Source organism: Somniosus microcephalus, chromosome 21 (genome assembly GCF_052327205.1).
Source record: "Somniosus microcephalus isolate GS21.2 chromosome 21, FLI_Smic_1.0, whole genome shotgun sequence".
In the NCBI taxonomy this organism is placed as follows: domain Eukaryota; kingdom Metazoa; phylum Chordata; class Chondrichthyes; order Squaliformes; family Somniosidae; genus Somniosus; species Somniosus microcephalus.
In genome coordinates, this window is record NC_141007.1 from 54,233,269 (window position 1) to 54,245,347 (window position 12,079).

At 42.5% G+C, this 12,079-nt stretch overlaps 1 protein-coding gene across 7 annotated transcripts in view; it reads right to left on the reverse strand.

Annotated features, from left to right (window-relative positions):
* Positions 1 to 303: 303 nt before the first annotated feature.
* The window catches only part of LOC147102809 (uncharacterized), a 96,329-nt gene continuing 84,553 nt past the window's right edge, over positions 304 to 12,079 (reverse strand). For 3 of the 7 annotated variants that reach the window (XR_015073119.1, XR_015073123.1, XM_085963644.1), the window contains one exon: positions 304 to 617. Coding sequence is in view for 1 of the 7 variants with exons in the window: in XM_085963644.1 (XP_085819770.1) it covers positions 325 to 617 (293 nt within the window). In the remaining 6 variants the exon portion in view is untranslated. The other 4 variants (XR_015073118.1, XR_015073122.1, XR_015073121.1 and 1 more) reach the window with 4 other exon arrangements.

Below are 12,079 nucleotides of genomic sequence, written 5' to 3' on the forward strand. Positions count from 1 at the left end.
ACTCTGGACAGGACATGGAGAGAAGGTGATGTGCCAAGAGCTACTTTTATTCCTGCAAAGTCCCAAATAACATCAGATTATCTTTGCAAACTGTCAATGTCTGGTATAAGGCGTGGATTTATATACACGCGGCAACAGTTCCGCTTTGCCTTCTCTAGGCAGGAGCGCCAGAGCGTTTGTTGAAAACGGAGAAATAGTTTGCTTCTCTTTATTTTATGATGTGCATTCTCAGTGATATGCATTATCTTTGACCCTTTTCAGAACGTGTTTTATCTTGCAAAAAAAACAAAGATTAAAAAGGGGAACGGTTGATGAAATGTTGTTTTATTTTCTCAGGCAAAACTGTGGATTAAAAGCAGTTCCAAAACAATGTATAAACAGTGACGACAAGGCGGCTCCTGAATTAACGTGTATGTGTGCACATATTCCCAAGAAGGTTCCCATTCTTATTTTAAACAGAGTGAACGCAACCTTCTTAAAAAATAATGAACAACCTCCGGAATTAACAGTGGTTTGTTTGTATGGGTTCCACGTGTGTGTAGGCATTCTCCCATCTTTTATGCAGTCAGATGTGTCTTTTCCCCGCAATTCATTTCTCTCTTCTGCTGTCGGCACTCCTAAAGCAGAAAAGAATACGCTTAGAACAGAATGAATGAAGGAGGAAATCGGCACGAATCAGAAACGGCTTTTTTGGCTGGACCTTTTTCTCTCGTGTTTTTAAAACAGGGGCGGCGTCACTTATACCCACCCTGTGGGTGACGGCCTAGAAATGTCCCTGTGTGCAGAATCTTCCAGACAAACCCCATCCACCTACTTCTCGGTTCAGACGTGCAAAAAGTCAGAAAGGCTTTCTCTCTCCCATCGTGGTTTAAACACCACACGTCCCAAACCTTTCACCAGCGGCCAAGTTCCTTCCATTAGCCCTGACATTCAGGAAGTACAAAGAATAATGTTAAGCCCCCCCCCTATTCCAAGCACAATTTGCCTGAGGTACACGTTGCCATTTCTTCGCAGTTCGGCACATTTACTTACATTAGAATTCAGTGCGTCTTCACAAAACCAATCTGGGGGCCAGGAGATTTGAATTGGTTTCTCAGTCAGAACTGAAGGAAGTAGATTGATATATTTTCTTCAACTTTAGTTAATACCTGTTTACGTTGAGGAACCTGCTCTGAAATATTCGGTGCAATCACAAATCTAAATTCCGCTGCATCTGTTAGGAAGCACCTATTTAAGATAATCGGTACGAGCCATTAAGTAAAAATATACGCGGATCAGAATATTAAACCCCATACTGATAACCATTAATCGTTAGCAACGTCGCGATTCTCCCTGCCAACAAAAAGAGCCTCGACACTGTGCTTCGTCTCAGGAGGTAGTATCACACACACTTCCTAACATGCCAGAAGTTCCATGAAAATAGAGACTTTAAAAATAGCGCTTGGTTTATATGAAAAGTTAGTGTTTTCAGTGCTGGGCGCCCACTTAGCACCAAGACTGCTCTTAAACGAGCACCTTCATTTTTTTTTAAAAAGAGTCTTAATAAATAGAATTGTAGTTTGATTTTAAATTACCCCGTCAGTCATAATTGCGACTTGGTATCTAAAGCGAGTGGTATAATTCACCCAAGTGGATTTTATTCCAAGCAGTTTAAAATAACATAAAAGGCAGATTCAGTTCCGGCCGTAACGTGAAGCTTACGTTTAAAATGCCTCAACGCTTGATCATTCAATTTGGTAAATTTGCCACAAAATCTGCATCAAGTATTACACAATAAGACTGTATACAAGGGGCGTTTGAGAGCAGACACAAATCAGTGCAACGCCAATCAAAGATGCCTGGATTTATCTAAAAATATCAATAGTTTGTTTAAAAAGTGCTCAGAAAAGATTTTGAAATGGTAAGTTCCCACTACATGTCTGCATTGTTGCCTACATGTTTTGGTAGCCTTATGACTTTTTGAAATGAAAAAAAATATACAAGTTCTAACAAGTGACCTACGCTTATTGCTGGATTCCAACCAGTTGAGAAAAAGTTTAACACTGATTGTTTTGGAGATGTGTAAGCTCTCCAACATCCTGAAGCTGACTAACCTCTGGCTCGATCAGTCTTGACAAGACTCTTGTTTTATCCGCAGTCTAGTCTTTAAAAAAAAATCAAATTCTGCAAATGTAAAAAATCAAACTGCGACTTAAGTGTTGCCAGTGTTCAACATTTTTAAAGTGTATTTTTAATTGTGCCCATTTCAGCCAGACCCTATACGCGATATTTAAAAACTCTTAATAGTGAGTGACTGTAGCAGTATTTTGTTCAATATCCAGCACTGCATTTTGTACACTGTATACTTGCCAATTGGGATTTTATGAATCTGAACTCGAATGCCAATTGATCGGAAACCAAACGAGACATTTCGCTGGAAACCTTCTTGGTAACAACTTCACATAAAATGGGAACTCTAGTCGGCAGATGTTTGCAATTATTTTTACGCCATTAGTGTTACAGATATGGTAAACAACTCGATAAAAATAAAGATTATACAGCACAAGAGTTGCTGAAATTTTATCGCGCTTAAAAATATGTATTTGTTACTTCCTTTGCACTGTTGGGGAAATTGCGCCAAGTTGCTCCCTTTCTGAAGCAGGCGGCTTTAGTTCAATTTGTGTTGTTGCGAGTTTAAATAAACATGAAATGGTCACCGCGACAACTCAAAGAAAGCAGATTCCCGATCTGCAGTCTCGAAATCGTGAGTCGCAGACCGGGTAGAATTGCAAAGTTAAAGCAAATCTATATTTAAGAAAGGACAACTTAAACAGCATTTAAGGAACAAAACATATGTGAGCACTTTATAAATGATCTCTGCGAACTATGGACAACCATATTAAGAAAAACTTCCGTATCCCAAATAAATTTAAAAAATGTTATATATATATATATATATACACTTACTGGTAGAGTGTTTTATTGAAAATATGTTTCTGTTAGGCGTGTTTGAACACGTTTCCAATAACATGCTTTAAATGGGGTGGGCGAAAAAAACAAGCTCGAAGATAGTATCAGTACTGATTAATACAGCGATTTTATATTTTGCAGCTGCTTAACAATTGTAAAGCAAGCTATAAAGGTAAAGGAAGCCAGCCAGCCCTTCTGTGTGGAGTGTTACAACAGGAGATCCGATTTTACTCTAAAGTTACCAATAAATTCTATGATCGAGAGGACAAACTCCTTTCTAACATATATCCCCAAGTTTCAGAATTAATTTCCCATAACCCCATCTTAATTAAGTATGCTATTTTAACATGAATAGTGTACTGCGTAAAAATAATAACGATTTGATCAGATTATTAAGCCAAGTGTCTTTGTGCCTCCCAGTCTGTGCCATGTGCTCTTTTGTTCTGTATGCAAGCGGTGCAGTTGAGACGGAAAGTGCATTTCGGCTTCCCGGGTCAGCTCGGAAAGGCCGCTATGAAAAAGCTGACTTGTGCGGGGTAGGAAAGGGCAATGTAGAGCATTACCTTCATTTTTTCTCGCTTCTCTTGCCGGATTTTAACCGCCCCGCATTTCATCACGGTCGCAATTCCACTCTCGGGTGGCTCCTGGATTTGTTTCCTCTCAAATTCAAAACACGTCTACTTTCTTTCAATGATTCTTCATGTGCTTTCCCCATCTCCTTCCTTCTTAAGACTTTGCAGAATTCTTGCTGAACCATCGTTTCCAAACAGTCTGGGGACAACCTTCAACTCGCTTCCATCCGCTGTGTCCTCGATCCATTTTCACTTTTTAAAAATTCCTCCGTTTAATTCCAAACGCGGTTCCTTTCATTCTCCTGTAAACTTTGTCCACCGTCTATCTGAAGGTGATCAGGGGGGGTTTTGACGGGGGGAGGGGGGGTTGTTTAGATTTAATCGGCGCACTTCTCGAGAATGCATTTTGCGGAGTTATGGCGAACACGTGGAGTTTTCATGTTGTGGTGAACTTGATGCCCCAGGACTTGAAAATACTTCAATCACTTTGAAAATTGCAGCCATCAGATGCCACATATTTAGCGCGATTTGCCTACAGAGTAGTTGCAGCGTTTAAACCCAGATGCAGCAGAGAAAGAGGGGGGGGGGCGATTAAAAAAAAGGTGCTACTACACCGCATGCATGCTCTCTGCCTGCTCAAAATGTTACTATTTCAGATAGCGCCGCTGCTTCGGGGATTCCCCCTACCCCCCCCATCTCCTCCTTGTATTTTGCAGACTGCACCCAGCCGAATCTCGCCCTCTGGCTGCTGTTTATTACCGGTGGAGAGAGGGGTGGTGGTGGTGGCGGGGTGGGGGGGGGTTGGAGGAGGTGGAAGGAGGCTGCAGCTCGGAGAAGAGCTTCTAAAGGGCGGAAAAATGGTCGGTGGAAGAGCCATTGAATGGGGTCCGATTGCCGCGCTCCCAGCCTACTCCAGCCACGCCGACCAATCAAGCGCACCCTCGCTCGGCCGGTCATCCAGTCAGAGGGGCGGCATCGCCCGGTTCGCCCAATCGCGGCCGAGCTGCCGGCAAGCGCAGGGCTCCTTCAATTTCAATCAGCTCGGGTTCTCCTGGTTTAAAGCGACGTTCACCCCGTGACAGCGGCTCACCCACCCAATTGCGTTCTGCTTCTCGGCCAGTCCTTCTGCAGAGCCGTGTTATTAACTCTTCGGTGCCTTTGTTTCAGTTTCGAGTGAACATGTGTTCTTCTGCTCACATATCTGGTCGGCAATTCCTTAGCAATTTAGACGCGAGCATCGTTACATTTGACCGGTGCGCTGGACAGCAATCATTTTTTAAATGTTTTTTAAAAATGTGATAATTTGTCAAGGGGAAAAATAGAACCTAGTGAAAGATAACATTTTGCAGAATAAAGGGGGAATCTAAGTGTCAGCAGTTTCTTTTACAAATCAAACAGTGACAAGCAATTATGATTAATATTGATATCTTTCTGTCAAGGTCAGGAGTTTGGGGCAATCATTGGGGGTTGAAATGGTTACTGGGTCCAACACTATAAGGTAGCTGAAAAAAAGCAAATGCTGCAAATGCACTGCCTGATGGGGTGGTGGATACAGACTCAATAGTAACCTTCAAAAGGGAATTGGATAAATACTTGAAAGAGGAAAAAAATTGCAGGGATATGGGGAAAGAGCAGGGGAGTGTGACTAACTGGATTGCTCTTCGAAAGAACCAGTGCAGACTCGATGGGCAGAATGGCCTCCTTCTGTGCTGGGCTATTCTATGATTCTATCCGAAATAAAATTTGAGAATACTGGGAATATACAGCAGGTCAGTCAGTATCGGTAAAGAGAAAAGACAGCTCACTGTCTGTAGATCCGTTATAGAACCCAGCAGGTTGCTGATGCAGAATCATCCCCTAGTTTGTGACTAATGGTACCTCTGCTGATTTTAATTCAGCTCCCACCAGGCTCCATACCACATACACGCTAAAATCCCAATAATGTTATCACTATTGCTTTTTTTTAAAAATGACTGAAATGGATGGAACAAAACAAGATAATGGTTAAAAAGGACTTGCATTTCTATGGCGCTTTTCACGACCTCAGGACGACCCAAAGCGCTTTATAGCCAATGAAGTACTTTTTGAAGTGTAGTCACTGTTGTAATGTAGGCAACGTGGCAGCCAATTTGCGCACAGCAAGCTCCACAAACAGCAATGTGATAATGACCAGATAATCTGTTTCAGTGATGTTGGTTGAGGGATGAATATTGGCCAGGACACCAGGGAGAACTTCCCTGCTCTTCTTCACAATAGTGCCATGGGATCTTTTGCATCCACCTGAGAGAGCAGGCGGGGCCTCGGTTTAACGTCTCATCTGAAAGACAGTTTATATGATGCTGAGACACGCTCTGGTGCCAACCACACTTCAAAAATGCTGAAGGGCGACCTCATTTTGTTTTACCTGTATCCTTGTCCTCGTTTTCCAATCGCTCCCTCACTCCATACCATCCGCGTGCCCTCTGCTCCTCTGACACTTGATCAGTGCTCTCTCTGCTCAACCATTGGTTGCCATTTTTTTAAGTAATTGGGGGTGATTTTTCAACTGAGAAACCAACGGCCAGCAATTGGAAATCGGGGCTGGGGAAGCACCTCGACTGACGCCCAAGGCCTGCCTGATGCTATTTTCAAGCAAGCCTGCAAATGGGCAAGCAGTACGCTCACCTGTTTCCAGCAGGAGGCTGCTTAAATGTGCAAAATTGGGGTCCTACGCCGGTTAGGGTGAAATGCGCATCGTGCACGTTCCGCCCATTTGTACCAAGCACTGAGTGGGCTAACCAGCAAACCTTAAAGGAACCACTGGTGCCCACTTAAGAGATAGCCCAAAAATCTTTTAGGCAGAATTGTTGTGGGGCCAGGAGGAGCAGGAATGCCAAGCGAAGCCATTCCTATCATATTTCCTTGTGATTGGTTACAGACTAACATGAGCACAAGTCGGGGAGATCAGCTTCCTGTCTTTTTGGACAGAGAAGGATACACACTGGGAGGGGAACCTAAAGAAGGAAGAGACAAAAAGCTAAAGGAGGGAATGTAACAGAACAAAACTCCAAACAAATGCTGCTTGCCCCTGTAGCCAACATCAAAAAGAAGATAAGAAAATGTTAATAATGAGAAAGGGCCATTGGAATTCTCCCTAGTACTGCAACTCACCTAGCCTAGCAGCCAACTGCATTTTAAATATGCTTTACGCAGTAGATTTTTCCAAATGGTTATTATAACATTAAAGAGTAATGACATTTTTTCTTTAAATGTTTGAAAAGTACTTTTCACCGATTTCAATTCATGTACAGTATTTCTAAAAGTTAAAAATGGTAAACGGGCAGCACAGTGGTTGGCACTCCAGTGTACTCTGTTGATCAGTACGTTAACAAATTTGACTGTAAATTAACAAAAACTTTAAATGAAACTTAACAAATCAAATTAAAATTTGGTTGTCCGGGTTGATAACGCACTCCAGTCCCCGCGGCGCCCACCGGTCGCGGAAGTACTCAAGCGTGCCGGCGGACACCGCGTGCTCCATCTCCAGGGCACTCCAGTGTAATGCACCATGGATTGGGAGGGGTTGGGTTCACACCTGGGATTCCTACACTGTGGGGTAGATCTTGACTTTGTGCGACAGTGTCAAAATGCTGCTAGCGAGTCACCAGCAATGTTCCCTCTAATTTTTTTCCCCTGCACAGGCCCATTTACTTCAGTGGAAATAAACATTGAGAGAGATGTGAAACAGGCTGCTGATTCGCTAGCGCCTGTTTTACACTATCGCACAAAGTCAAGATCTACCCCTGCGAGTTAGAAAGAAGAAGGAACTTGCATTTATATAGCACCTTTCATGACCTCAAGATACCCCAAAGTGCTTTACAGCCAACAAAGTACTTTTAAAGTGTAGTTACTGTTGTAGGGAAACGTGGCAGCCAATTTGTGCACAGCAAGGTCACACAAGCAGCAATGAGATAAATGACAAAATAATCTCTATTAGTGATGTTTAGTGAGGGATAAACATTGGTCAGGACACCAGGAGAACTACCCTGCTCTTCTTCGACTTGTACCATGGGATCTTTTACATCCACCCGAGAGGACAGATGGGACCTCGGATTAACATCTCATCCAAAAGACGACCCCTCTGACAGTGGGGTGCTCCCTCAATACTGCACTGAAGAGTCAGCCAAGATTATATGCTCAGTCTCTGGAGTGGGACTTGAACCCGCAACTTTCTGACTCAGAGGCGAGAGTGCTACCAATGAGCCAAGGCTGACACCCTAATCATGTTAATCTGTCTTGGGAAGCAACATGGGTCGGGGGCGGTGGTTAGGTGCTTTCCCCTTCAGGGAGAAGGGAAAACATCAGAGAGCCAGACAGTTTGGGTGACCCTCGTGCATTTCTGAGTTCTTGTTTAAAGAGCATCATTGGTGGAGGCCTGTGAATAGGTCTTCAACTAATCTAATCTTCTTGGTTGATAAAGGTATCTGTGCTAGAAGACTTCAGAAGATAAAAGGGATTTTTTTTAAAACAAATAACCTTTGGTCTACCAATTTTATATACCATCCACCTTGTGGCTTTTCTGAGTAAGATTGCCAATTAGAGCGGCAGTTTTGTGCTGGGGTGTAATTCCCACTCGGAACCAGGATTACAGCCACCTGAACACATTTCACATAGAATCCTTATAGTCAGCAGATAGAGCGACTTGTCATCAATTCAGCTTGAGTTGGTTGTGAATCCAAATTCCAGAGGTGAATGGCCACTGTTTAATCCACTGTGCCACCCAGTCAGTCTAGCATAGCATGACTTGGTTTAAAGATACAGGTGTGTGGTAATACGAACTGTGTATTTCCTCACATGGCTTGAGAGGACAGTAAAATTTAAATGTGGACGGTTCAATAACAGCACTCAGCTAATTATTAAGCAATGGATCCAATTAATTTCAGTCAGGCAGTAATTCCAGACTTGTAACGAGTCGGACTTACCTGGACCTTTGTCAGTCCTGGCTTTAATTTAACACGGGGTCAGTCCAATGAGAATGAATTGTTATTGTCATTGCATAATAATGGCAATGAAAAGAGCTAATCCTCTGTACTGATGCATCAATAAGGAGGACTGACAAACACATTTTAAAGCACTGTTTTATGTGCTTGCAACTCAGTTTGCTTTATTCTGAAGGCATATTTGCTGAACAGTTACATGTGCAACATGTCCATGGAGGAGATAACTGTGTTTTCACGGTAGCAACAACATCCCATGGTGCAGCCTGACCTATGGCATTGCTATGGATGGGTTATTATATTTAGCATTCTGCTTTTAAGGAATGAGACTAACTCAAAAAGAAAAGAAAATATGATGACTTGTACCAATAGTTAATGGAAGGTACCTGTTATGCACTAAAATCAAATGATAAATTCAGAGCCACTTTTTCCTCCCATCAATATTTTGTTAGTGTTCCCTATTTATATTAAATTATGTAAGGAACCCATATACACAGATTAGGGTAGTGCCATTCATGCAATGAAATGGTCACTGTTTTATTTGGGCTCATTCTTTCTTCCAGTCAGAAGATGGATATTCCAAAGAGCAATCCCTTTGAAATCTAAGTTAGGAGCGTTGACATTGGTCCGAGACCTCAGATTTACCAAGGCAGACAAGGGACTGATTCTTGGAAGGAAAAAGAAAACCATCAGCCACAAACAAAGAAGTAATCTCTTGAAGTGATGTTCAGGTCCGATTCAGTGTGCACAATGAACCAGCCTGTCTGGTAATACAGTAGCTCTACAATATCATTGTGACTTCACAGTGTCCCAGCCAACTAAAATTGCACTGATCCAATCCTTACTTGGCTTGTTTCATCCATATTGTAGATTGATAAATGTAACTATTATCAGCAGTATTATGGTGGTGACTGTATGACTGGCATTTAAATGTAGTCAAAATAATCAACCAATTTGTTAAAAGGGATTCCTTAATCATTTTGAGGAAACAAAATTATTTTCCTAAGTTGGAGCAATTTTTCCAAATTAGCAACTATTCATGATCACTGCTGTTCAATCCTTAAGCATGATAAATAGCAAAAATGTATTGTGTGATTGGTATGAAGTTGATTATGTAGAGTTCCATATCCTATGAAGAAACTGAAATGTCAGATCTATAAGATTAGGCTTAAGTAGTTCACCACTGAAGTTACAAGTGTTAGATGCATTTCTAAGACATTTATTTGCCAGTATTTCAGTGCTTGCTGTAATTGCATTTGTGATGAGCTGCAACATAACAGTGAACATGGTATTTTTGGAACAACGTCTGAGCCAAGATGACATTTAATATTTTCTTGAAATTCAGAGAATTGTATTAAAACACTTCCTCAAAAAGCTAATTGCAAGTGGCTTCCTCACTGGAGAGATTTCAGTCATGTCCATTACTAGCATATATATTCAGGAAAACTATACGGAATCACAGAACATTCCTTAAGTCTCAAAGTTTCAATAAAGCATTTATTATAGTAGCAATATGTATACAGGTCCTGTTTATGTAGCACCACAGGGGTTCAAATAAAGTCTGAAAACAGGGAGTCACTGTTTAAATTTGAGGATATTTTGGAAGTTAAAAAATTGAAAGTATTACAAAAATGGTCTAACTGTCTAAACTGGCTGAAATTTGGAAATACATTGGGCCATATTTTCCGATCGGAGGCCTCCTGCGTGCGGAGACCTCTGATCTGGAACAATCTATGGACTTACCTGAGGGCTCCCGGGGCGCCTACACGTCCGATCCCGGGCCTCTCCAAACTCCAAGTGCGCAGGGCGCATGCGGTTCGCAAGCGTCCCTGGGATCACGTGGGCCAGGCCAGCCAATAGAAGAAGGGAATCTCCCTTCATACACTTGACAGATAGACCTGTCAAATATATGAATGGAGATCAATGAAAAAACATTGTAAAACTTTAAATACATTTTTTAAAAACCATCACCTTTTTAAAATTAGTTGAAATTACAATAAATTAAATATTTTAAACAAAAATTGAATTTTTTGAAAAAAATAAAGTTTTTTACAGGGCTAAAAATAAACTTAGCTTTTTAAAAATATTTTTAAATGATAAATGAGTGGAAAAACATTTTTTTTAATACTTTTTTCAACTCTTATCCTGGTAAAAGCAGGCCTTACGCTTGCTTTTACCAGGCGTAAGATTTCTAAGGGTTTTCTGTGGGTGGAGGGTCTCCAGAAAGCGGAACTCTCCACCTGCAGAGGCCCTTCTCCAGGGCAGGCGTCCGATCTGTCAAGAACATTCTTCACAGATCAGAAATGCCAGTTTTCAGCGCATGCACTGTGCATGTCTGAAACCGGCATTTCCGATGTCCCTACGGGCTGATACACAGCGCGTACACACCTGTAGGGATCGGAATATCCGGGTCAATAGTTACTTCCAGAACAGGAACTCCTCTTACAGGATAAGGGTAAATTGAAGATTTTTGAATTCAGTAAACTTTGTTGTCCAAGCCCTGAATTTAGAATTTTTGGATGGAAGCTGAATTTGGTTTGCAGGTTTTCCTAAAAGGAAGCAAGCAGGATAGTACTGTTATTTAGTAGAGAAAGTATTTGACATATGGAGCTAGAAATTCATTATAGCCCAGGAATGGGCGGTAAAATTAGAAAAGCTAGAGAATTAGCACCAGGCGCTAATGCTTTAGACTGCACACAAAATTAAGTCTCACTGCTCAAAGAAATGATTAGGGCACTAATTTAAGCCTTAAATCCCAAGCTCATTGGCGTTCCACTCCAAGGGTGAACCAGTGTCAGGTGCAGTCTAATCGCTAGTCATCATTGCCACAGGCTTTTTCCAGTTCTTAAAAAGGAGGTTCATTGATGCTGGAGAACCTCATCCTCAGCATTGCTGGCTGTGCAGCTGCCTCAACAAGCAGCAGCAGGTCAAGTAGAAGGAGCTGGAGGACTGAAGCAGCTGTACTCATGGCAGATCCACGTCCCAGGGAGACAGCCCGCAGATTCTGTGATCAAGCATTGGAGGAGTTGGTTTTCGCTGTGGAGAGACGGAGGGCGGTGCTCTACCCAACAAGTGGCCCTCACCACAGGTCTTCCGAACCATATGGAGGGAGGTAGCCCAGCATGTCTCGGGCAGCACTGTGGTCCCCAGGACCCATACAAAGTGCAGGAAGAAATTTAACATCCTCAGTCGGGTGGTCAGGGTGAGTCAATGCTTCAACAAATGCTACATACAACCTTCTGAACCTCAGCCTGCACACACTGCCCAAAGCACCACACCCCCAACACTCACCCACCAACGATCTCTACCTACCAACACTCACACCCACATCAGCACGGTGGCATAGTGGTTAGCACTGTTGCCTCACAGCGCCAGGGACCCGGGTTCGAATCCGGCCTCGGGTGACTGTCTGTGTGGAGTTTGCACATTCTCCCCGTGTTTGCGTGGGTTTCCTCCGGGTGCTCCGGTTTCCTCCCACAGTCCAAAGATGTGCGGGTTAGGATGATTGGCTATGATAAATTGACCCTTAGTGTTAAGGGGATTAAATACGTGGGGTTACGGGGATCGGGTGGGATATGTGTC